Raw genomic sequence first — 26,052 nt, 5'->3', positions numbered from 1 at the left:
AAACAAGCCGCGTCCTTGCTCAAGACGAACGCGCTGAAGACCATTTTGACGTTGTTGACAAACTGTAAGTATTTCAACCTATTTTGACTTATTTAAGACAGTGAATCGGCACTTTTTGTTTGTATATCGAAAGCTTAATTATCCCGGCTATATTCCTCATGTTTTTTTTTGTTGTTTCCTTTCAGGCTCAGTTGACTCTCGAACAGTAAACACAAGAAACATCAGTTGCCATGGCCTCGAATTCCAAACCGCAGTGAGTAGATTTTCGCATTCTTCGTTCAGTGAATTACGGCTAAAGAAACAAAACGATTTGTTGTATAAAAGCAATGTTGTTCCCGATTATTTCCTTCTTGTCGAAGATTTTCCCATCCTGGTTAAATTTATTCACAGATCTTGGTTACTCGCACTACGCTTCATTTTGCGGGAATTTAATTCACGCACTATTTCCCGCAGAAGTTGTGTGAGATTTTAAAGAAAAGACAACAAAACAAATTAACAGTAATATGTAAACGACTATGTTTGCCAAATAAGTGCCTCTGACGGGAAAATGTTTGCTTTATTAAGCAGTTCATACACTGAGAGTAGCGGGTTTATAACTTTACACACACTTGGCTTGGCCAGCCGACGTCCAAGACTTTGCGGCTGTAAACGATAGATTCAAATTATTTCCTAGAAGTGATTTCCGCATATAGTACAACATTCAAGGTTTGCTTTAATTTTCTTGTAGCTGTGCACGTATATTAAAAAAATGTATATGTCGCTTATTTTTGTCGGCAGGATTATAAACTGGACGGAGGAACATGATGTGGTTTTTTGCCGAGAAATAATCTTTGTAAACCCATTCAGTGCAAAGAAGAAATCCGTTCAGCGAAGTGCCTTGTGGCAAAGAGTGGCGGATACCCTAAACAGCATTAAAGATCCTGTTTTTTTTTGTGGATAAACGCTCAGTTCGAGACCATATCGGGGTTTTGGTGCAAAGATTTAAAAGAAAAGAGGCCAAGGAATTGAAGGAAAGTGGTATAAGCCCTACGAAAACTGAATTAGATGAAGCTATAGAACAAATTATTGCCATGGAAGAGTCTGCCGATGAGCAGCACGACCTGGAAGACGGCGAAAAGAGGGACAAGGTGGAAGGAGACAGGCTGAAAGCAGAAGAGATGCGCAGAACTGCTATGGAGACATTAGGGAAAACACAGAGGAGAAAGTCCGAGGAGGGGCAGAGCAAAGCCAAAAAAAGCAGAAGAAGTGATAGTGAAACGGTAGAGTTTCTTAAACTAAAGGCGGAGCAAGACATGGATATTAAGAAGCAAGAATTAGATTTGAGAAAACAGGAGCAAGAGAAGATGGCCATAGCCCAAAATCAGCAAACTTATATGTTCAACCAAATGTTAAAACAACAACAGGAACAGCATAAACAAATGTATGACATGCAATCCTTACTAATGCAGCAGCAGCAGCTGCAAACCACAGCAATGATGAAGATTATTGAAACACTAGTTCCGAAATAAACAAACTCGGTTTTTTTTTAAATTCCTTGAGGTGCTTCAGGTCTCGGTTTACTTTGTTGTTATATAAACTTGAACTAAGTTGCCTGGACTTAAATCCGGCGAAAGACAATCAGAACTGTAACCGTGTTAGATGTTTATTGACTGGAGTTTGGACTTGATTTCGACGTGTTTAGAAGGTTAAAAATTTACATTTTCCATGAGTGGATTTAAATTGATGCTGACAGCCATAATAAAGCCAAGTTATTCGTTGTGTTTAATTTTATTTGACATTGATTTACTTTTCTTGTATCTTCCCATATAAACGTAAAACAGTTTTTAGGTCTTATGTTGGGTGGTTACAAAACAGCATGATTAGGAAAAGTAATGCTCTAGAGAAGGTGGATCTAGGTCAAAAAACTGGGATGTTGAATTACCGTACAAGCATGTCAAAACATTTTGAAGGATTGCACAGACAATGTACATTTTGCCTACTTGGCTTAGCCCTATCTTTAAATTCCGTTTGAAATCAAGAAATTTGAAATAATTTAAAATATCAGAAAAAAGCCATTCAACGGAACAGCGAACTGCACTCATGGAACTGTTGTAAGCTTGCTGTTGGGGAGTCAGTACTCGCTGCCGGAAAGGTCCCTGGAGATGCATTCGAAGGGGATATGCTGGATCCCCGTATATACACATCGGTTGGCCAGTTGTTGAGACAGCATGCGCCCGGAGACTGTTGTAAAGGCCAGACTCTGCCAACATTGCTGCGTCATGCCTCCTACCTTCTGTTTAGACAAGATAAGAAACTTAAGTTAATAAAAAGAAAGCAGTGTTGATATGCTATCCATGCAGTTTACTTCTTTACTGACAGAGAGTGGTAAGAGAAAATGGGCCGGTGGGGGATGAGGGTGAGGGTGGTCAATGGAAAAGCCCGTGAAATTCGAATTTGCTTTTCTCACAATTGTTTTAACCCTTCTTCTTATAATAAGCATAGTAATTGGGAGGAGACTTAAGAAAGAGTAAGTAATGAAAGCAATTTTTGATCTTCCTGTAGTAGGTTTGTTTGTAGGGTAACTGAAGTGGAGGCTTGCAAGTTAAAATATTATTTTTAGTTTGTTAGCAGTGTGGCTTACCTACTCGACCATACAAGTGTGCAATTAACCCATTTGGTAGGACCAAGGACTGAAACTTTAATCCATGTACGCGTTTGTGACCGTTGTAGAGTAGTCGCTGGTTTTCCCCAGGTCGAGTAATTGGGCGCACGGTTCCATCTACGAAACCAAAGCAATTGCTTAGTGGCGCACCTTTGTTGAAAACAACTTCCGCATACTTTTCCAGCTCCAGTGGATTTAAAATGGTTTGGTTCCACTGCGTGATTCTGTGGCTATGATGCGCATAAATCCAGTCTGTTACGGTGTTGCTTATCATACAAAGTTCTGGAACCGGTCGTCCAAAAATAGGTATCATGTCGGAGTATCGACAAGGAAAGGCATATCGCTTTAAAAGCATACAAAGCCCTTCTGTTCCTTCGCAAACCGTTCCCTGGTCGCATACGAAGAATTGTGGAATTTGAAGAACATCTTCTACCAGAGGAATGTGGTGCTTTTCAACCCTGAAGTTCGCCCTACACTCAGCGTCACTTTGGCTCTCCAGATTGAACGGCGGGTAGTTGTCGTAAGGGAAATCTAAGTTGCTTGAACTGTTTTCTTCGAAAAGTAAAGAAAATTCCTCATCCGTAATGATACCACAGGCATAGCTAGCAAGCAAAACTTCTCGGGTTTCTTTAAAAGTCGCCATTTGCACTAAAAACACTAATATAATTAGTATCTGTTACTTCGGAGAGAAAAACAAATTCGCTACTTTTCTTTTCTATCAATAAGTGGCCGCGTCGCTGAATCCCGCCATCTTAACTTATTTTTCCCGCCACAAACACGGCGTCCTCGACACAGGCCCCACGCGGCTACGGCGTCTTTGATGACGTCCGCGTTCTTGTATCTTAAAGTCCCTATTGTGCATAAGGAAAGTCGTATATTTAAAGTAAGCAATTCAGAAGCAAGACACCAGAAGTAGCAAGCAGAGGAATGACATGAGCCTCTGCTGTCAGAAAGGTAGACTGACAGAAGAGCTCGTTTTTGACATCTTGACCCCATGCCGAGTTAGTCCATAAGAAATGACCTGTCTAGTTTAATCAAAGGGCACCAACGAACCAAATGTTTCCAGATACGTCACACGTGTGTCAAATAGTTTTTTCTATGCTTTAGACACTGGACGAAAAAATGGATTTACTAGGGTAGCCAAATTACAGCAAATGTGTAGCAAATACCACATTTGCACAATTTTGCGCAAGAGCAAAGACTGATATTGCACTAGATTTGCTATCCGTAGCAATGACAGTAAATGCCACATTTGCACAACATTTACATCTTGGTGCAAAGATAATGGGCAGCCATGGATTTGAGGGTCATTTGCAGATGGTTCAAATGTGTAGGCAAATATGTTTCTTTGAACTATATTTGCACATTACGCAAATGATAGCGCAAATCTGCTGTTTTGCACAGCTTTTGCTTTAGATGTAAAAGCATGTAAACCTGTTATTTTCAGAACTTTTACGCGGCTTTGCAAATGTGAGCGAAGTATCTAATTTGAACAATGTTTGCTTGGGTTATCATGGGTGATCAAATTTTCATAATTAAACCAGATTGCTTTGCATAGCAAATGTAACCAAACTCTTTGTATTAAACATGTTTGCTCACGAAGCAAATGTTAGCAAACCTAAACTTTGAACAAATTTTCTAGGGTGTGCAAATTTGATCAAACACAGAATTTTGCTTGTAGCGGCAAATGTGGTCAAAAGTCAAGTTTTGAACAAAGTTGCTTAAGCAGCAAATCTGATCAAACTGTTACTATTGTACAATTTTTCGCTCAGGTAGCGAATGTAATCAAATTCTGACTTTAATTTGGTTGGCAAATGTCATCAAACCCATAAAACTGAGCATGTTTTCTCAAGTAGCAAATGCAACTTCGAAGGTTTAAACAAGTTTGCTTGGGTTGTAGCAAATGCGATAAAATTTTTAAATTATTTTTAATAATAACATGGCTCACTTCAGGTTCCTAACAAGTGGCCATAATTAATCTTGAAGTTTATAGCTTCAAACTTTAAAGTTACTGAAAGAAATTCTAGCAGTGACCTCCCATTAATGTTCAAATGATTTATTCCATAAACCAAAGTGGCTTACACATTATAACAGACTTTACAAACTACAGTATACAGCTGTACATACAGCTCTTCATATTAATTACCAATTTTACAGTTCGTTGATGTTTACTTGTCTCCACTCTATGCTCTATCAGATCATTACTAACTATTAATATTATAAGGAAATTGTTCTTCATCTAAATGTGTAAGATATTCTACATACAGCTGTAGGTGTTTCAGAGTTGCCTCAAACCTATTTCAGTTGTTAAGGTTTTTGCAACTTAGAAACAGGTTAAAAATCTTTTTACCCTTAGGTTGGACCAATATTTACTTATGACAAGACTATTTCTTACTTAAACTTTTGCATCTAAGGACAAAATCCTGTTCCAACTCAATGTAACTCTCAAGACACCCATTTTAATAAATAATTAGTATTTTTGTATTTATTGCTATTTACAGATTAAACAAAATTTGATTCTGGTGGCATTTTTTCTTTAGGCTCTATGAGAATGAAAGGCCTAATTCTTGCTACCAGTTTCCAATTTTTGCTGGTATAACAACTGGGTTATAGCATTTAGCAAACTAAGAAATAGTTTAGGTACATTGTAGCTATTCAAATTCAGATCAGACTTCTTTAACTTCATTTTTGTTGCTAATGGTTCCTGTATACTATTGGATATGCTCTTAGAGGAAGTACCAGCCGGAGCTTCTAGTACTTGCCCTGTTCTAAGAAAATTGAGGGTCATTAAAGTAATGACCAGCTGTAAGTATTCCACAGCATGTCGACATTACCATTGTCACTGTAGTTGGTCCCAATGAAAGAAGCTAATAATTATTTTAAATTCAGTATACACGTACTAGTAGTACAAAAGGTTGATCTGGCTAGCCTGCAAAATAACTACACGGCTGTCTCTCATTACTCTTTTTCTTGAGTCATGTTGCAATCCTTTGCAAAATTCCATACTAAATCATGACAAAAAGCAGGATGTGCCTAAATTTGTGTTGTTTTTTGTTCAGGCAGGTCAGTTGCAATTGCTGTAATCGGTACACATGTACTGTGAAGTGGTGCCAGCAGAACTCAAATGCCTGCAGTTAAGCAAATAGATTTAAAAGAAACATTTGTACATTAATTGGCCTTTTTAAACTGCTGACTGGTACATTACTTGCAAACAATAGCCAAAGGATTCTAATGAAAAATTTATCACATCAACCAATTTGATCTACCTGCCACCAGAATTCTCAGGACAAATCAACACCATCAGGATTTGTATTGTTTACACAGATTTATCTTTTTCTAAAAAACAGTGTCATAAACAGAGAGTGATTAAAGGATTACTGTATTTGCAGAGCTACATGTACATGTACCTGTAAGTATGACCAGTCATAAATAATCTGGAATTTTTTTAAGAGCATTGGATTAACTTATATTTCCTTATCACAAAGCAAATTCAGGACCATTATCTGGTGCCTCCTGCTCTGAGGAGAAGCCATTCCTCCTTTCTATTGTCATTGAGTAATGACCGGATTACATGTGACTGTTTCAATTTTACTTTACTGTTCAGCTTGGCAAAGAGGTTTTTACAGGCTAAGTTGTTGACTCCTCCATGCTAGAGGCCTCCTGCAAAGCACTTTTCTCGGATTTGTCATCTCCTTGGTTGTATTGCCTTGCTCTGAAGACATGTACTCCACATTTATACAAGCTTTGAACTTACAACAATCCTTCTTCGAAATAGAGGTTGACTGGAAAAGGGTTGTCTCTTTAGCTTTTTCTGCAACAAACAGAAATTATACATAATTGAGACCATTAATATTGAAACTAAAGCTGTAGATGGTTGTCATGAAAAATACTATTGTCCTTTTCTGTCTAAATATTCTAGCCTTTTATAGCATAAAGGCTGCTATTAGATATTACATGTATTATTACTGGCTGCAGTCACAGTAGGTGACTAAACTTACTTATTTCCTGAGTTAACTGATATCAAAATTAACTAGTTTAAACAAATTGCTGGCTCGTAACTTTCATGTCTCAAATCTAACCCCAACCAGTCATCATAATCCTGATTACACTGTACCTGTTAAAACTAAGACCTTCTTTGAGCAAAAAACAAAATGAAAAAATGAATGCGAGAAACCCTTTTGTAACAACTTGAAGACAATTGACTCCAGGTAAATCATTGTATTAATTTTATAGTGAGTGTCCCACTACATCACTACCATAACAACATTGTTGACATATTACTTAAAACTTCATGGACCTGCTTCTTCTGCAATATTGCCATCACTTACAGTGTATCTTGGGAACAAAATTTTTAATTATACTATAATTGCCTCATATGAGGGAATCCAAGGTAGTTTTAGATTCTGGATTCCACGCTGCGGATTCCGGAACCTTTTTCAGTGGATTACTTGGTTTCTGGATTCCAATTGTTTGACCTGTATTTCAGGTTTCAAAGCTCAGAATTTAGGATTCCACAACAAAAATTGCCCAAATTCTGGATTCCATAAGCAAAAATTTCCCGGATTCCAGAATCCCTAATCGGATGAATTTCAGGCCATTACATAGGGTGATCATAAAAAAAAAATCAGTGAAAGCAGGGTACCATGATCTAAATTCTAGCTACTCTATGTTTTCAGCACCATGGCAGTCATTGCCTTTACTCCCCTTTTAAATTTTGGAAAAGCCTTTGGAGAAAGTAGGCACTAGAGGATAAGGTTATTTTTGGCCTTAGCGGGGAATTAACACTTGCTTCAATTCTTATTAAATTTCCAAGACCATTTATCTGAAGAGAACAACCAAATAAAAGATTACAGTATTTTTTAAAACAACAGGACAAATAAAGTTTCAGGAGTAGGCCAGGGGTGAGTCCTTGTTGATTACTGAGTATTGGGAATGCAAATGTAGGTATTCTCAAATAGCATCATTAATGGCTTAACAGTAACAATGAACTTTCTTATACTTACTGAGCATTTCTTTTACTCCCGATTAGTTGCTCCCTCAGCATTTGTTTGCCCTTGCATTTCTCCTGCCTCTTCTTAGTTTTACAATGTCTGCTAACAGCATCTATGTACTAAGTACTAACGGCTGCTTTTCTTGGATCCACTCGTTACTACTTGATCGTCGCCGATGGAGCTATCTAGATGTCTTTCATGGTGTGCATAAGTGCAATTTCCTTTTCGTCGAACGGTCTATAAGTATGCAGTTCCCTCGAGGTCGAGCGATTATTTTATAAGTTCTTCGAGGACACATTCGTGCGATAAATTCGAACAAATAAGACTGGCCGATTCCTCCATACTCGACAGTCAACCCCACAGAGAAGGAAAATTCGAAAACTCTTGATAAATATGGCGTTAAACGTATGAAGTAAAAGCTGATGGCAAATCGATGGCAATGGAACGTGGTAACGGTCGACGAAATTTGGATTTCAATTGTTGTGCCTCGTTCTCGAACGCTTATGCAGACTGACGCTGACCAGCACCATTGAGGCGCAAGTGCTTGGGAAATCGGGCGCGCGGTCTTTTGGCGATTTGGCGGGAGGAAGAGATTGCCTATGTTGCTGGATTTTTTCTCAAGGATATTCGAAATTTAAAAGGTAAAGTCAATGTATTTTGCTTTGTATATCGTGCTTCTACTGCCACATCTATGTTATAACCGGGAATAAACTACATTTGCATCCATACATGAATGTGCACGCGTGTCGCGTGCGTATGATAGTGATCCAGCTGAAAAAAGCCTTGTTGAAAAATTTAAGTGGTGTTAAGTCAGCAAAATATGTAGTTATGCAATGTTAAAATGCTAATTTATTGGTATTTGGCAGAAGTAGCTCAATATTAATTGCTTGAGTAATTTATACTTCCTCTGGCGCTATATTGACATATTGAGCGTAATACCCGTACATGTACCATTGATTTTGACAGGGGTAGGGTGGAGCCTTTATTTTATATGCGTTACTGTCATTTTTTTCTGTTTTGTTTTGTCATGTTTTCATATACAAGGTTGTTTTGTTTATAATAATTTATAATGATACAGCTGTACAATGTAAGCTGAGTCCAAAGGTCAAAAATGCTAAAATGTGCCACATGTGTATTTATAATGTCCTTAAAGATAATGGCAACACAAATAACACAATTCATTTAATTTCACAATATTTTCAATAAAGGTAGAATTACCAGTTATTTTTAGTGGGTTTAGTGACTTTTTTGTACGTTTGTTTCAGATTTTTCCTGGAGTGGTACAGGAGTTATTTCCAATGTTCTTGAAATTGAGTTGCATCACCTGAACTCTCCAAAAGATAAAGAGGTCAATGAAATACAGGTTCAACATGGAGAAGCTGTTTGTGGTCTGTGCATGAAGAAATGTTACAGGGGTATTCCAGTCGGTGTCAATTTATTTACAGTAATCATTTTTCCTCTTCACAAGATAACAGAAGTGAAGCTTATATACTGAATGCTCCCATCCATCAATACCCCATCTGTTTGGGGTAAATGTCACAAAAAAGAAACCTCACGTGTACTTCCTTGTGTTATATTTTTAGCATCTTTACAATATTATTTTTCTTGTACTTTGTGCCATGCCCTGCTAAGTAAATCCATGTCCCTTTCACAGTGTTCTGTGGGGAACATAATGTACTGAAATTGTGTGAAGCTATAGAACATTTGCACTCGTAGAGGTTTCCCCACAGAGAAGAGAGTGACAGCATTATTCTTACAGAGGTAAACAATATGTACCACCCAATGCTCATTGATTTTCGAAAGGCTATCTTGCTATCGGATGCCCCTTCAAAACAGCAGTCCATCACTGCTCACTAGCACTGACATATAGATTCAGAAATATGCCTCAGATATTATGTTTTCACTTGGCATTAATAAGTCATGGCAAAAGTTAGTGGCAGAGTGAAAGTAGAAAGACATTTTGTGGAAGGGCAAAGAAAATGCCTTCAGACAGATCCAAAGTTGAGATTTACTGTTTCATGTCTTCTGTCACTGCTCAAAACAAATTTTTAGCTGGAACCTTTTTTCTGTCAAGCAATTATAGAATATCATATTCCTATTTAAAAAGGAAAATCAAAAAGTTATCTTACTGTGTGAATTCCTTTACTAAATAAATCTATGAAAATTCGACTCATTTAGTGAAAAGGGTATAAAAATATTGAAGGTGTAAACCCCGTTGGTCTAAGAAGTTTAGGTTTACGTGAAGAAATGCACCATGTTAATGCTGTTGAGTGAAGGCTGATATAAATCTCGCCAGTCTGTTTGAGCAGTTTAAAAAGACAAATCATATTGAACTCAAAATCAGGGTTGTAAAGAGCAGCAAAGAAATTATTCGTTCATGTCTGTGCTGAGTTTCTATTCACAAATTATATGAAATACAAAGCAATTTCACCATTTGTTGTAGTATTGGCTGTTGGGCTTTCAAAATGTGGTTATTTTTAGGAGGCTCACCATCAAGATAGCGGTAAGAACAAAATTGTCAATTTTGATGTGAAGTTCCTTGAATAAATGGCCATGAGGAAATTGTGTACAAGTGAATAATCTCAACCCTGACTTTGATATGCACAGCACTTTTTTTTTTGGACCAAATTTAAGGTACTGTGGGTGGCCTTGTTATTGTTAGCTTTTTAATAATAATATTATGATGTAGAAAAAATACAGTAAATTAATGATCTGACTACTGGACCTTTGTTCAGTAGATTTGTTGTGGTGTATTTACTTTATGTAAAGGGGAGGTAGTGTGGGCCCTCTGTAACTGTATACAACAGTTACTGTGTCATTTTGAATTTTTAGTTTTAGTAATTGGAGATCCCTGCCCATTGTGCGACCCTAGGCTTTACTATTATCAAATGACAGAAGAGGAATGCAACACATGCCCAGGTTATGTACCATTGACTCACTTCGAAGTGGTTATGTGATTTAGAATTGGACCGAAAAAAAAAGACCGCGGCCCAGTTGTTCCAAAGACCGATTAGCACTAACCCAGGGTTAGATTTTAACCCCGCGTTTCTTTTTTCTTTTAATCAAAAGCATTTTGTCAGATAATTTTCTCTTTTCTTTTTTAAGTATCAAATCACCAAATTGTATGCAAAAGGAATTATTCAAATGAATTTGTTTTTAAAACTTTCATATCTGAATTCATTTTTCGTACTAACCTTGGCTAATCTTAACCCAGCTTTGAACAACCCAGCCTGGAAGGATAAATGCTGCATGTTAATTTGTTTCACCGCCTTAGTTTTTTCTTTATAGCTTTAAACTTTTCATGATCCAAGGCCAACTTAGAGCTCTTGTAACCCAGTAGTGGTCTGTTCATTTTTTATGGGGGGGGGGGAGGGAGGCTTTGTTGGGTGGGATTTGACCGATAGCTCCTGTATATGAAGACCCTCTCTTCATCAGAATTTTTTTTGGGAAGCCACAACCCGGCTCCTTGTATCCCAAGATCAAATAACCAGGATTCAGGTGAATTATAGTCAGCAAAAATGCTATGACTTTTTTGGATTGAATGGGTAGTACTTAATGAACAGTAAAATTCAAAATCAACATTAAAATCAGTGAAACTCAAACTCAGGGTTGCAAACAACAGAGTAAGAAAAATTAGCCTTTCATAAATTTGTTGGCTGAGTTAATTTTCAAATAAAATTGTGAGCAGTTTCACCATACTTTGTTGTAGTATTGGCTGTTGGGTTTTCAAAATGTGGTCATTTTTAGGAAGCCTACCATCGAGATGCGGTCATCTCTAGGTGGGCAGTCAAAACTACAACAAATACCGGTTAAAGTTAAATTGTTGGTTTTAATTTGAATTAAGTTTGTTGGTTAAATGACCATGAGGAAATTATATACAAGTGAATAATCACAACCCTGAGTTTGAAATCCACAAAACTTTTTATTTTGGACCAAATTTGATTTTTTAGTATGATGTACAAAAAATACAGTAAATGATCTGACTACTGGACCTTTGTCCAGTAGATTTGTTGTTGTGTATTTACTTGTATAATAAAGGGGAGGTAGTGTGGGCCCTCGATCTGTACGGTATAGAACAGTTACTGTATGATTTTGAATTTCTAGTTTTAGTACTCGGACATCCTTGCCCGTTGTACGACCCTAGGCTTTATTATTATCAAATGACGGAAGAGGAATGCAACACATTCCCAGGTTGTGTATCATTGACTCACTTCAAAGTGGTTATGTGATTTAGAATTATTGGACCCTAAAAAAGACCGGGGCCCAGTTGTTCCAAAGACCGATTAGCACTGACCCAGGGTTAGATTTTAACCCGCGTTTTTTTTCCCTTTTAATCAAAGGCATTTTGTCAGATAATTTGTTCTTTTCTTTTTTACGTATCCAGTCACCAAATTGTAGACAAAAGGAATTCAAATCAATTTGTTTTTGAAACTTTCATATCTGAGTTCATATTTCGTACGAACCTTGGGTTATCTTAACCCAGCTTTGAGCAACCAAGCCTGGAAGGATAAATGCTGCATGTTAATTTGTTTCACCGCCTTAGTTTTTTCTTTATAGCTTTAAACTTTTCATGATCCAAGGCCAACTCAGAGCTCCTGTAACCCAATAGGGGTCTGTTCATTTTTTATGGGGGGGGGGGGGGGAGGCTTTGTCGGGTGGGATTTGACCGATAGCTCCTGTATATGAAGACCCTCTCTTTATCAGAATTTTTTTGGGAAGCCACAACCCCGCTCCTTGTATCCCAAGATCAAATAACCAGGATTCAGGTGAATTTTAGCCAGCAAAAATGCTATGACTTTTTCGGATTGAATGGGTAGTACTTAATGAACAGTAAAAGTCAAAATCAACAAAAAAATCAGTGAAACCCAAACTCAGGGTTGCAAACAACAGAGTAAGAAAAATTAGCCTTTCATAAATTTGTTGGCTGAGTTAATTTTCAAATAAAATTGTGAGCAGTTTCACCATACTTTGTTGTAGTATTGGCTGTTGGGTTTTCAAAATATGGTCATTTTTAGGAAGCCTACCATCGAGATGCGGTCATCTCTAGGTGGGCAGTCAAAACTACAACAAATACCGGTTAAAGTTAAATTGTTGGTTTTAATTTGAATTAAGTTTGTTGGTTAAATGACCATGAGGAAATTATATACAAGTGAATAATCACAACCCTGAGTTTGAAATCCACAAAACTTTTTATTTTGGACCAAATTTGATTTTTTAGTATGATGTACAAAAAATACAGTAAATGATCTGACTACTGGACCTTTGTCCAGTAGATTTGTTGTTGTGTATTTACTTGTATAATAAAGGGGAGGTAGTGTGGGCCCTCGATCTGTACGGTATAGAACAGTTACTGTATGATTTTGAATTTCTAGTTTTAGTACTCGGACATCCTTGCCCGTTGTACGACCCTAGGCTTTATTATTATCAAATGACGGAAGAGGAATGCAACACATTCCCAGGTTGTGTATCATTGACTCACTTCAAAGTGGTTATGTGATTTAGAATTATTGGACCCTAAAAAAGACCGGGGCCCAGTTGTTCCAAAGACCGATTAGCACTGACCCAGGGTTAGATTTTAACCCGCGTTTTTTTTCCCTTTTAATCAAAGGCATTTTGTCAGATAATTTGTTCTTTTCTTTTTTACGTATCCAGTCACCAAATTGTAGACAAAAGGAATTCAAATCAATTTGTTTTTGAAACTTTCATATCTGAGTTCATATTTCGTACGAACCTTGGGTTATCTTAACCCAGCTTTGAGCAACCAAGCCTGGAAGGATAAATGCTGCATGTTAATTTGTTTCACCGCCTTAGTTTTTTCTTTATAGCTTTAAACTTTTCATGATCCAAGGCCAACTCAGAGCTCCTGTAACCCAATAGGGGTCTGTTCATTTTTTATGGGGGGGGGGGGGGGGAGGCTTTGTCGGGTGGGATTTGACCGATAGCTCCTGTATATGAAGACCCTCTCTTTATCAGAATTTTTTTGGGAAGCCACAACCCCGCTCCTTGTATCCCAAGATCAAATAACCAGGATTCAGGTGAATTTTAGCCAGCAAAAATGCTATGACTTTTTCGGATTGAATGGGTAGTACTTAATGAACAGTAAAAGTCAAAATCAACAAAAAAATCAGTGAAACCCAAACTCAGGGTTGCAAACAACAGAGTAAGAAAAATTAGCCTTTCATAAATTTGTTGGCTGAGTTAATTTTCAAATAAAATTGTGAGCAGTTTCACCATATTTTGTTGTAGTATTGGCTGTTGGGTTTTCAAAATGTGGTCATTTTTAGGAAGCCTACCATCGAGATGCGGTCATCTCTAGGTGGGCAGTCAAAACTACAACAAATACCGGTTAAAGTTAAATTGTTGGTTTTAATTTGAATTAAGTTTGTTGGTTAAATGACCATGAGGAAATTATATACAAGTGAATAATCACAACCCTGAGTTTGAAATCCACAGAACGTTTTATTTTGGACCAAATTTGATTCGTTCTGTAAAAAGACTAACAGAAGAAATTTGTGACTGTAAAATTGTCAAAAAAAGTAACTGGTTTCTGATTACTTCATATTAAAATGATAGTGCATATAAAACAGTTAACAGGAAAGATGCATGTAGGGGGTTGGACCTCTGGGCGGAGTCTCACAGCGTGTACAAAATTTTATTGTAACAATGTAATGTTACAGTTGAGATTGGAAATTTACTTTAGTCACAAAACGAATCAAACATATAGGAAATGTCATATGCACATCACCTTTGACAGTCAGCAAATGTTATGCCGTTCACTATATTTGCTCCCCTTGCAAATATGGATAATTATGAACAAATGTTCAAATTTATGATACAGCCAAATGTGTAAAAATTTATTGTTTTTGCTCTTAAGGCAAATACGAGTAAACCACATGCAAAAGTGTTCTTTTGGTATCCTGGAAAAACAAGAGCAAACACCAGTGCAAATTAGGGGTTTTGCAATATTTTTGCCTGCATTTGAAGTACAGTGAAAACTGTCATTTTTGCAAAGGATGTAAATTTGAGTAAATTGGTAGAAATGTTGAAGATTTGCCCATGCTGCAAATATGTATCAAATTTGTATCAAACCATTACATTTACTTGACTTTTGCGTATCAATACCTATCTAGCAAATATATGTATTTGCCCACACTTTAGCCGACAGCGCAAATGTAATGCAAATTTGGAGCTCCAAATTTACCACATATTTGCACCTTTCGCAAACATTAGTAAAAAACGGTTTTTCGTCCAGTGAGAAGCCCGTTTGTTTAATTTAAAGCAAGACTAAAAACTTATTGTCTGTTCAGATGTAAAACGTAAGTGGTCTCGACAGCTTTAGGTTGCTTTTCGCCTATCCGAAACTATCTGGTAGTCTTTTAAAGAAAGCACGATTAATTCTATTTATATTGATTGAGATAAACTACCGAAACTATTAATTCTTATATGGAATTTACTGCGTGGAACTGAAATGTAACCCTAGCAAAATTCAAAATAAAGTATATGAATAAATAAATAAATAAATGAATTAGTGCATTAGTAAAGGGCAAGTTCTTCTAAGCTATAGCTGCGTTGTGACCATGGACCAAGGTTTGATTGTTTCCATTCTCGAAGGCTACATAAGAGAGGACAAAGAGAGTTGCTATTTTTACAACTTGAGCTATTTCTTTTATTTATTCATTTATTTATTATATTCTTTGGCGGATTCAAGATTCCGCTCCACTGACTTGTTTTATCTCCCTCAAAATAAAAGTGTATACTACATCACAGTTACTAGGTAAATCAAGAGATTATTCCATTTAGCACCTTATCGATATGTTCGTTACTAAGTGAATCAACAAGATTGTTCAGTCCTAAGTACGTTGTTATTTAATAGATGGCATGACTAAGAACATAAGATTGGTGAGAGTTTAAAGTGACTTATATGTCCATTGCATTAATCTCACAATAATTAAGAACAAAAGACAATATAAAATTTCTGTGACAAAAAACAACAACAACAACAACAACAACAACAACGTCAACAAAAATAAAACGAAACAGTACAAACAAGAAGAGAAAATACTGGAAGCAAAAAATAAGAATATTTTTTAGAGCTCATAAACCGTCAGGCAGGCTTAATTGTCGTCATTAAAAGGGACTAACGTTTTTCCAAACATAATATTCTCTGTAACAATTATGTGGTCAATATAAGAGTGAAACAAGTATCTGAGTTGGATGGGTTCTAGTGCTAATGTTAAAGTTTTTGGTAAGAAAGTCTCTTCTTCATCCCGAACTCTCAAAGAGAGTATTGAGCGAGTACCGCTTAGCTGCGGTAAACCTATTTTCCTAGCCCTTTACACCCTTCGATGACTGTACCGGTGCCACTTGAAAATTTTGTCGGAAATTGCTGCAGTTTGTCTACTACTTTCTCGAGCATTTAAAAATCTTGCATAGATCCATTTTAAAATAGCTTTCGCCAAAGAGTGTAGCGTTAACTGCTACAAGAAAAATTACTAGATATGTCAGTGTGATATTAATGGATTGGTTTTCAACAGCCAGGCTCCAACCCAGAGGTTTAAAAGATATGTCCTGGTAACAGGCCATTGAGTGACGTTACGTTGAGTCCAGGACTACGTGCTGATTCCCATACCCAAGGTTATTGCAATATCAGCTTTGGCGTATAGAAGGTATACCTTAGACGTACGTGCAAAATGCCCCCAATTTTCCATGGGGGAACACTCATTATAGCGTTTTTATATTTTTCATCACTATAAATTTTGGCTTTAGTTGTCAAATTAAAATTGAGATTGAAAAAAGGTAGAAAACAAAAAGGAACGATCGTCGAAGAATTCGAGAAGAAAATAGAAAAGACGAGATGGGAGAAAATATAATAGCTGGTTTGCAGTACTATTTTCAACCTAAAAGCTTTATTTTTTTAGTAGCTCATATAGAACCCCTTAAGCGCATCGTATCAAGAAAAGGGGATCAAATTCGAAAATAACAGGGTTTGTTTTCTGGTGTTGAAGTGGCCATATTTGGCCATTTTTTAAAACGGCTAAAACAATGAGGTCTTCACACATGCAAAATTCCGACGACTACCGAAGCGGCAAATTAATTTTGAAACCACGGTGATTTTGAAGTAATAAGCTCGGTAAGAGCTACATTCGCCTCTAACAAAACTCACTCAGGGGAGGGATAGTCAAAACTCTGATCGTCGCTTCATCGGTACTTATCGATTGTACAAAGGTAAAATAAGAAACTTCCAGTTTCAAGGTCTTTGTGGATATTGTTGACTAGAATACATTCAAAGGTTTTCTATTGATTTCTTCAATTGCTTTCCACAAGCCAAAAACTTTATGCGTTCAGTGTACTGTGACTGTCATACTTTGCGCTACATTGCTTCACTTGAATGAATTATCGACGCACTTAGTAAATTACCATTCATTCAGGGGGTTATTATTAACTTCACAGTTGTGAAATCACAATTCAAATCTCGTGCTCCGTTGATTTATTTGAATAAATTTGCACTAGGCTAAATCTTCCACTGAAGACTCTTACCTAAAACTTTGAAATAAAAGTATTTCGGCTAATTCATGAAAAAAAACAAAACAAAACAAAACAAAACAACAAGACATTTTGTAGCTCTTATTTCGCTTCGCATGACTCCTTTGCTTCTCATAGCGTTTTTGTAGAAGCATTTAAATCCTGTGCTCCACTAAAATGAAAAAAAAAAAGTGAATACAAATTCAAACATCCTATTTAACTGTAAATAAACTGAAGAGTGCACTGTTTGCGCGCGTGCCTGTTCCTAACTGTTAAGTCGCACTGGCGTGCTAGTCATAAAACTTGGCTTGACTGTGGAAAGGTTTTTTTAACATTTCTAACAATTTTGATTTTTTTGCATGTGAATTGTATTTTAGTAGTAATTGCTAACCCGATTCTTTATATTAACCAAAACAATAAAGGGAAAAGTCACACGTCCCATTCAAGTATAAAACAGCCAACTGTGTGGGCCTCATTTTTTTGTTTGCGCACGTGCAACTTTCTTGTTCTTAAGTTGTTGGGTTTTTTTTTTTGACGCATTATTTATGTTCAGAAACCGTTAATAATTTTTTTACAATTTCTATTGTGCATTCTGTACGTGACGTTATCGTTCTTGAGCGCGCTTAATGAGCTCGCCCCTTTAGATCCCTCACCATCACCCTGTTCACATTGCTTGTTTTCCACCACTTCCCCTTCCGACTTCCTGCGAATTATTTGCTAGTTTTGTTCTCTATATTGTCGTAGTGGGAGGCAGTATTTTCCCCCACGTTTGCCAAAGGGATTTTTGTTTATTATATATTGGCATATCTATAAAATAAAGTTCGTCAACTTTGGTGGGCAAATTTCCTCCAACCTAATTCGACTCTGTGTTTAATATCTGATCTCCTCAGCAAACGAGTGCGCCTCCACGCAGAGCTCTTGGTCACGCAAAGTTTTCAGCGTCCTTCTTATCGTAAAAAAACCTTGATATAAAAACCTTTTAAAAGCAAAAACGACTCGCGCTAATTTTAGTTTTTCTTTAATAGAATTCCAGAGTTAAGCCCCACTGAAACGGATATTTAATTTCCCATTGTTGGTCGTAGCTTTTGGTAAATAATAAGACTTCTTAGAGGCCAGGCTGGTTGCATATTGATGTACTTTGTTAATGCTTTTGAAAAATTATTGAAAGTACTTGCGAGTCTATTTGAATAGTAATCATAGTTGTCATAAAAACATTGAAATTTGATTGGAATCGTTTTACATTTTGTTTTTACAAGAAGATGATCGGTCACGATGTTTATTGCTTACGCCAATACTAACAAAAAAATGAACGAAAGACAGTGATCGCAAAACTCTCACCTTCGTGAAGTTCCGTCTACATAACAAACAAGAATTTCTTTCTTAACGTTTCTCGAACTACTCGTCAAGGTGAACTAAAGACTAAAATCTTTTTAATTGATGTTGAAATTGTCAATACATGTATTCGTTTGTAGAAAGAATGTTCGGACGCAGTTTCTGCGCATAAAAAGTCGAACAATTTTTAGTTTGAAAAATGAGCGAATAACAAAGGTCGCACCTTCGTGATTCGCAGCGCTTGGTCTTGCAAAGAATTAGCGGTTTGAGAACGTACTCGTGGTCGTTTTAGTCGTCGGAAACAGAGCGCCCAGTAAAAACGCATATAGGAATGTTATAATAAAATCCTTTACATTGCGATCTGATTCAGGGTGAAACGGCTTTCCTTTACGACCCGCAAGTTGTAACTTGTAATTCGATAATCCCTTAGTTATTTTCTTTAGTGGTACCTTTACTGAAAAGCTAAGAGTAGTGAAGATTTTTCATTCATGCAAGAATTGTTAGGTAGGTCAAACAAAAAAGGTTCACCTTAATGTTTTACTTGATAAGCACCTAACTTCCCTGTAATACTCAAGTGAAAATAGCATCCCTTCAGAGCAAAACACCATTCTCAAGCCCCAAACATTACAAGTTTATCACGCCGAAAATTTGTCGATTATTGCTCAGACTGTTCGGTGTGGTTTCGGCAGCAACGCTTATGACAAAGCCTATTGTTTTGAGGAATTTGATCCGGTACAATACGTTTCGTTCATACTTGCCTTTCAACATCTCCTACATATATGAGCCGGCTATTATCAAATTGAAAGCAAAAATTAGTATAAAAGATGAACAAACAGTTACAGAAATGGACAAATACAAGACATCAAATTCCTTTAAAACTGAAAAAAAACCTCTCTTGTACGTCCGAGGGCTATCTCTTGTTTTCCTTTACTACAGAGCTTAAAAAAAGAAGGAATTTGCATACTGATAAAAATAAGATTTTGTTGCGTAAAGAATGTGTATTTCGGCTTTTGGAAAAGGGTGCGATCTATTTTGTTACGTAACCTTCAAACCCAGGCCAACACTGCTAATTACCTTTTTATTTCATAGCAGTCAAGCCAAACAAATTTACTTAAACTTCCTGTTTGGTTTCTGCCTGTTATGGTAACCAATTAGTGGTTACCATTGCATTCCTGACTTAATGCAAACACAAGAGTAGCCATTCTACTAATGATGTGTCCACTTTTAGAACAAGCCCTACAAATTGTTAAAGAACTGTTCTGGACACAAGCACTTAAAACCTAATACATTTACATCGCAAAATCAACAAATCATGGCAAAGTCGGATGCCTTAAACTATTATTGCCATAAATAGACCTTACTGTTAGAAAAAAATAAATAAAATACACATGTCAGCCACTCGAAAAAAAAAAAATAGATGACTTGAATTCTTTGATTAAAAATATTCTTTTACTGTTATTATTTTTATTTTGTGCATTTGGAGTATGTATAATTGCACTAAACTAGATGTAGAGTGTAAAAATGTGAATTATAAAATATTAAGTAAAAAATAAAGATAAAAATAAATAGATAAAGTAACAACGTTATTAAATAAACGATCATTAACAAGGGCTGACAGTTTATTTATTTCACGAGTTTTTAAGAGTTATGTTTGTTGCTTTTTTAAGTGCTATTTTTGCTGCTTCCTATAAGTGTCCACTTTAAGATTATGAGAAGCTTTATGAGGTCTAGATATTACTGCCGTGTTTTTAGGAAGAAGTAAGTCGTGTATATTCAGATAGCTTATTCGATCGTGATTGTTCTCCAAAGTCCTAAAGTCGTTTATTATGTGTTTTAACTTAATCAAACTATAAATAAACGGTAAGTGACTCAGCAATAATCGCTGAAATCTCACGCCATATTTCTCCAACTGTGCAATTTTCAATATTGTCATTGACGGTATTTTTTTTTTCTGGAGTTGGGAACACAAAACCGCAAACAATATCATGGCTTTTCGCGGTTTGTAAATTGTTTTCCGCTAGCCTATAAATTACCTGGAAGTTAAGCAAAGATTTTAGTGTTCAAGATAACTCTCGCCGAGGCTTTGAAAATACCTAGAAGATGGCTTCCAAGACTCTTATTCTCATCTGTCTGATGGCCTTAATTGGACAGCTGTGGGCTATTCCAGTACCAGACGATGATGATGATGATGATGATGGTAAGTCTTTACTTTACAAATCTATCTTGCAGCTAGTTAACTGGGACAAATTGTTTGTGATGCTGATAGCGTATTTTAGTGCTTCCCAAATTAACAGAGTATTAATATGACCGTTAGATGACTACTTTATGACTAAATTTTATCTCGAGTAATAAGACTTCACGAGTATAATCTATTTTAAGTTTCCAAAAAATGAAGATTGTCTATTTTTACACACGTAAAAAGGTTCCTCTTTGATAGCTTTTTAAAATATAAAATTTCTCACACCGTTTACGAATCTCAGTATTTAATACTGCCAAAATGCATTTGTTGTAACGCATTTTTTTTTAGGTTAGCAAAAAATTTTAGAACTATACGATAAAAATTCTAGAAATGGTTAGATTTCCAATGACATACAGTGTCAGAGTTTGGAACTGTGTAACATAATGTGACATTTCTTAAAAATTTGTCTCGTCATATAAAAACCGCAACTAGAAGGTACTGAAAGAGCGGCATCTTTTCATTCTTTCTTTTTTTCCCCTTAATTTTGACCAAAGCAATGATTACGTTTCTCTCGTACGTGTTTTTGTAATATGATGCCTTCAATCATTGCTTGTTAGTGAAGTCCTATCAATGCCCCCAACAGAATAATCGTATGAAGTTAAATTTTTAGGAAACTTGGAAAATGGTGTTAAAAGTAAAAGACACAAATCGGGCTACCTGCTCCTCTCCCAATAATTGAACGTAAGAACAACTTGAGGTCACTTGGTATTACCTCTGCTTAAAGTTCGTCCGATCAATTGAAATGCCGATCGATTCTTATAGTAACGAACTGATAAGTAAAGAAAATGGTGGACTTTAGATACTAAAAGGTGTTTAAGGGTTAGAGGTACTCACCTTAGCATTTAGACATGCCTTTCCGAAGCTTCTTTGTCTCGATTTTTACTTGCACCACAAGAGGTCTATATAGAAATTAATTCTAAAGTACTATAATTAGTTAATCAATTATATAAAAAACTAATAGCAAAAAGTTGAATAACAGTGCTTAGTCACAAACTGTTATTTACGTGACAACACCAACATTACACATCTTCTCTGAGTTTACTTGCAACTTTGTTTAATTTAATCAACAGCTGAAGAAAATGACGAAGGAGAAGATGGTGATGGTGACGGAGATGATGATGGCGATGATGATGATGATCCCACTACCATGCCGGCTAACATGACGACTACCATGCCGGTCAACATGACCACCCCTGCAAATGTCACGACTACTACAATGCCGGTTAACATGACCACCCCTGCAAATGTCACGACTACTACAATGCCGGTTAACATGACCACCCCTGCAAATGTCACGACTACTACAATGCCGGTAAACATGACCACCCCTGCAAATGTCACGACTACTACAATGCCGGTAAACATGACCACCCCTGCAAATGTCACGACTACTACAATGCCGGTCAACATGACCACCCCTGCAAATGTCACGACTACTACAATTCCGGTCAACATGACCACCCCTGCAAATGTCACGACTACAATGCCGGTAAACATGACCACCCCTGCAGATGTCACAACCCCAACATCAACACCGACACCCACAGTTGCTACTGAGGAACCTGATGACGGCGATGATGATGATGATGATGATGATGATGATGAAGATAGTGATAGTGATGAGGATGACTAAATTACGGACTTAAACTTGCTACATGGAACCACAAGGGACAGAGAAACAGTAGGGACATCACATTAAATGCAAACTAAGAATGACCTTAATTTCCACGGGTTTTATTAGGCAATTGAATCCAAACGAATCCTGGAAAAAATCGTTAATATTTGACCAATAAAATGAATGTTTAATTTTATTTTGTTTACGCTTTGTTTACGGCTGGACTTTTCTTATGCGGTCACCGAGGAGTCCATTTAGTAACGGTCACTTCGCTGACGTCACTTTTAGGACGCTCCATGCAGCAACTTTTTTTAAATCTCACCTTAATCTTTTTTCTTGCTATGCCTTTTAGTCTCGTTTTCAGTCGTACCCTGAGCAGCCGCCAAGTCTTTCACGAGAACTCTCCCAGTTCGAGCTTTCGATAGTATCGGTTCCAAGTGTACCTGTCTTATTCGCATATCGCGGACTGGCCTGTGACGAAGCTGTGCTAGCTTAAAATCAAAATTTCCAGCTCAAGTTAAATATATGTAAGACAAACATTAAGTTGTAGTACACACACACAAATATTACCAATTGATCAACAGATTGTCGGTAAGAATTAAATTGATTTTTTTTTAATTTGCTCTCTCCAGACCCTTTAAATACGATATCAGTTGACCAGCTAAATTATTCAGTCTGCGGCTCTATGTTAATATAAGATCTCGGCAATATAATTATGTATAATAAGATAGAGCGCTCCTGGGGACCAGGGAAGACACTTTAAAATACAGTCGAACCTCCCTTAAGTGACCACCCAAAATGCAAAGCCTGAGTGGTCGCTTACGAGAGGTGGTCGTTTACAAGAATCGAACCACAGCGGGTCCCTTCCGAGAAGAGGTCCAGGCACATGTACTTTATGGAAGATGATTTATTGCTCGCAATGTCTAAGTTAGGAAATGTATAGTTCCATGTTGTCTCTCAAGGTTCTTCGTATATTCTATGTAACATAGTGAACACAGGTCAAGTGGTCGCTTACAAGAGGTTAAAAACAATGGAAAATCATTAACCGTCAGGCCCAAAAAGTGGTCGCGGTCGCTTACAGGGGGTTCTAAATGTAACGCTTTGACTGGGAAAAATTTGGGGTTTTGGATGAGTGGTCGCTTATCGGAGGTGGTCGCTTACGAGAGGTGATCGCACATAGAGGTTCAATTTCTCCCAAAGCAATCAATTCCACTCTTACATTGAAAGAAATTCCTAGGCCTACCGTCTACCGTATTGTCGAAAAAAACACTAAGAAGTTCTCGCCTTTTCTCAAGTTTTTCAATTCACTTCACAACGAGGTCATCAGCTCTCATCCCTTTCTTCCTATAGGAAAATAATGAAGATTAAATTATTAAGTAAATATGAAAACCGATCATAAATCATCTCATCTTCGACTTTTCGACATTTTTTTTTTCAAATTATGTAAACAACTCTAGCCTGTAGTTCGAAAAGGCCTGACGTCTCATAAGCTCCTATAGTTTCTGCAAGGTCTCCTCGCCAATTTTTTTTTCTACGTTTCCTTTATTATTTGTAATTCATTTCTTATTATTGTGTGGTATATGAAATTCAATAAAATAAATAAATAAATAAAAATAACTTTAAACGTGGATTTTACTAAAAGGAAATAAGATTTATTCCAATATTTTTTTCGTTGCTTCGGGTCTAAACTACGTAACATCACACTGTTTGCCGCCTTTACACAATAAAACGCCGCTTTAAAAGAACGTCTTGGGCTCATTTTCGCTGACACAAAAATGCTACCATAAACAGCATTAATTGAGTCGCCCTTTCCCCATGCAATTAGTGATAAACCTGTCATTGATTCTGAGGGTTTTCAGTTTTTACCACATAGTAGACCAAAACTATAAAACATGAATCGCTCGAAATAAACCCCACGGGCACTCAGAAGTAGGCTTTTGTACATTATGCTAGCATTTTTTCGATCATTTTAGTGAGGCAAAAGCATTGAGCATTATTCGAGCATTTTAGTGGCATTTTTCCCGGAAAATTAATTTTTCCGAGAAAATAAAATAGAAATTAACTTTTTTCAGGAGCCCATGCCCTATGAGCTCCTGCTCTTCTAAACAAAATGAAGACTAAAACTCAAAATTCACAAAAAACCTAATACAGCTGTTTTTTTGGCTGTATTTATGAACTGGTACACGTTATCGTTGCTACTTGCAACACTTGCACGTTTTTGTAAGTGTAAACTTTGAAATTAATTAAAAAAAACGTATGTATAATGAGCATTAACCGAGCATTTTAGTGACGTTTTTGGGGAGGAAAAATGGAGCATTAAGGTGGAGCATTTTAGTAGGGAAGCAAAAGCATAATGTATAAAAGCCTACTCAGAAGCTGGCGAAAACAAAAATTATATTTCCAAAGCCGGTCTTGCTATCAAAAAAAAAAGTTCACATACACGTGCGTTCTTGGAAAACTCGCTTGCAAAGTTATTAGTTATTGCCTACTTCAAGGAAATTTTTTAAGCTTGTTTTCTCCATTGAAAAAATAACGCATTGCTAAGGGTCGCGTGACAGTGTCAGTGACAAATTTTCAGTCCATTTCCTCCACATACGGCCCTTTTTTAGTGTGAACGTCTCATGTGCATGCATACCTGTAAGAAGTGCTCTCTAATGGTAGTCTTTACACTAGAGCCTAAATAAGCTAAGAAATATTTCAAAACAAGTAAATTTTAATTACTTCAAGTAAAAAAAAGCTTCACACACAACCGATTCTTTTTTACTTGAGGTTATTTTCCCACGCAACAAAATTAAGATTGATTGACATGTCTCGCCCTTCTCAAATCTCAAGAAACCGCAAGTAACCGTAAGTCAGCTAAGTCGGTCATAAGGATGGCTTTCAAGTCGCTTGAAACTTTCTTAAATCAATTCAACTTTCCGACTATAATGAGATGCCAAGCAAAGTTACTTGAGATTTTACTTGGGCCTTCACACACGAATTTTTGGATAAGTAAAACGTAGCGGCTCTTAAGTCTTACTTAACAGCCTAGTGCAAAGACAACTAATATCTTTCCCATTGGCTGTCTTTACACTAGGCTGTTAGGTAAGATTAAGAGGCGGCTAAGTTTTACTTAACCAAAAATTCGTGTGTGAAGGCCTAAGTAAAATCTCAAGTAACTTTACTTTGCATCTCATTAAAGTCGGAAAGTTGAAACGATTCAAGAAAGCTTCAAGTGACTTGAAAACCCTCCTTAAAACCTACTTAGCTGACTGCAGTTACTTGCGGTTTCTTGAGGTTTGAGAGAGGCGAAACACGTCAATCAAGCGTAACTAGATTGCATGGGAGAATGACCTTAAGTTAACCTGAAGTGAAAAAGAATCGGTTGTGTGTGAAGCTTTATTTTACTTAAAATAATTAAAAATTACTTGTCTTGAAATATTTCTTAACTTATTTAGGCTCTAGTGTAAAGACTACCATTGGGTACAGGAAAAAGTTTTTGGTGTGTTGCCCAATTTAATTAATTAATTAATCAATTAAATTACTCAAATCTTAATAGACTGTGTTTTTACTGAGTTGCGGCTACATTAAAATTTCGACTTTTTTCTTTTTACAAGATATTGCAATTATCTTGAAAAAAATATAAATAAACACCAATGAAACACCAGGCTAACTTTCGCGCGAAGACTTGATATCTCCACAGGTGAAGATAACACGTTATTGGCACACGTGA

The 26,052-nt window shown here is 36.6% G+C and overlaps 1 protein-coding gene and 1 pseudogene across 1 annotated transcript; one reads left to right on the top strand and one right to left on the bottom strand.

Annotated features, from left to right (window-relative positions):
- The first annotated feature begins 230 nt into the window (after nt 1-230).
- Nucleotides 231-1,508, top strand: LOC140937541 (uncharacterized; annotated as a pseudogene).
- A 351-nt stretch (nt 1,509-1,859) lies between these two features.
- LOC140936594 (uncharacterized) lies at nt 1,860-3,284 on the bottom strand. The gene is made up of 2 exons (XM_073386095.1): nt 2,621-3,284; nt 1,860-2,272 (listed from the first exon to the last, which is right to left on the bottom strand). The coding sequence occupies exons 1-2, from the start codon at nt 3,282-3,284 to the stop codon at nt 1,860-1,862; spliced, it is 1,077 nt and encodes a 358-aa protein (XP_073242196.1).
- Between the last annotated feature and the right edge of the window lie 22,768 nt (nt 3,285-26,052).

Source organism: Porites lutea, chromosome 1 (genome assembly GCF_958299795.1).
Source record: "Porites lutea chromosome 1, jaPorLute2.1, whole genome shotgun sequence".
NCBI classification, from domain to species: Eukaryota; Metazoa; Cnidaria; class Anthozoa; order Scleractinia; family Poritidae; genus Porites; species Porites lutea.
The sequence above is the reverse complement of the archived record's forward strand: the minus strand, read 5'-3'. Positions and strand labels throughout refer to the sequence as shown.

What these genes read in the sequence shown, in the direction of transcription:
- LOC140936594 (XM_073386095.1), bottom strand. Translation starts at nt 3,284, where the DNA reads ATGGCGACTTTTAAAGAAACCCGAGAAGTTTTGCTTGCTAGCTATGCC. An exon ending in ACACTTGTATGGTCGAGTAG is followed by an intron (nt 2,273 to 2,620) that starts GTAAGCCACACT and finishes TTGTCTAAACAG; the next exon opens with AAGGTAGGAGGCATGACGCA.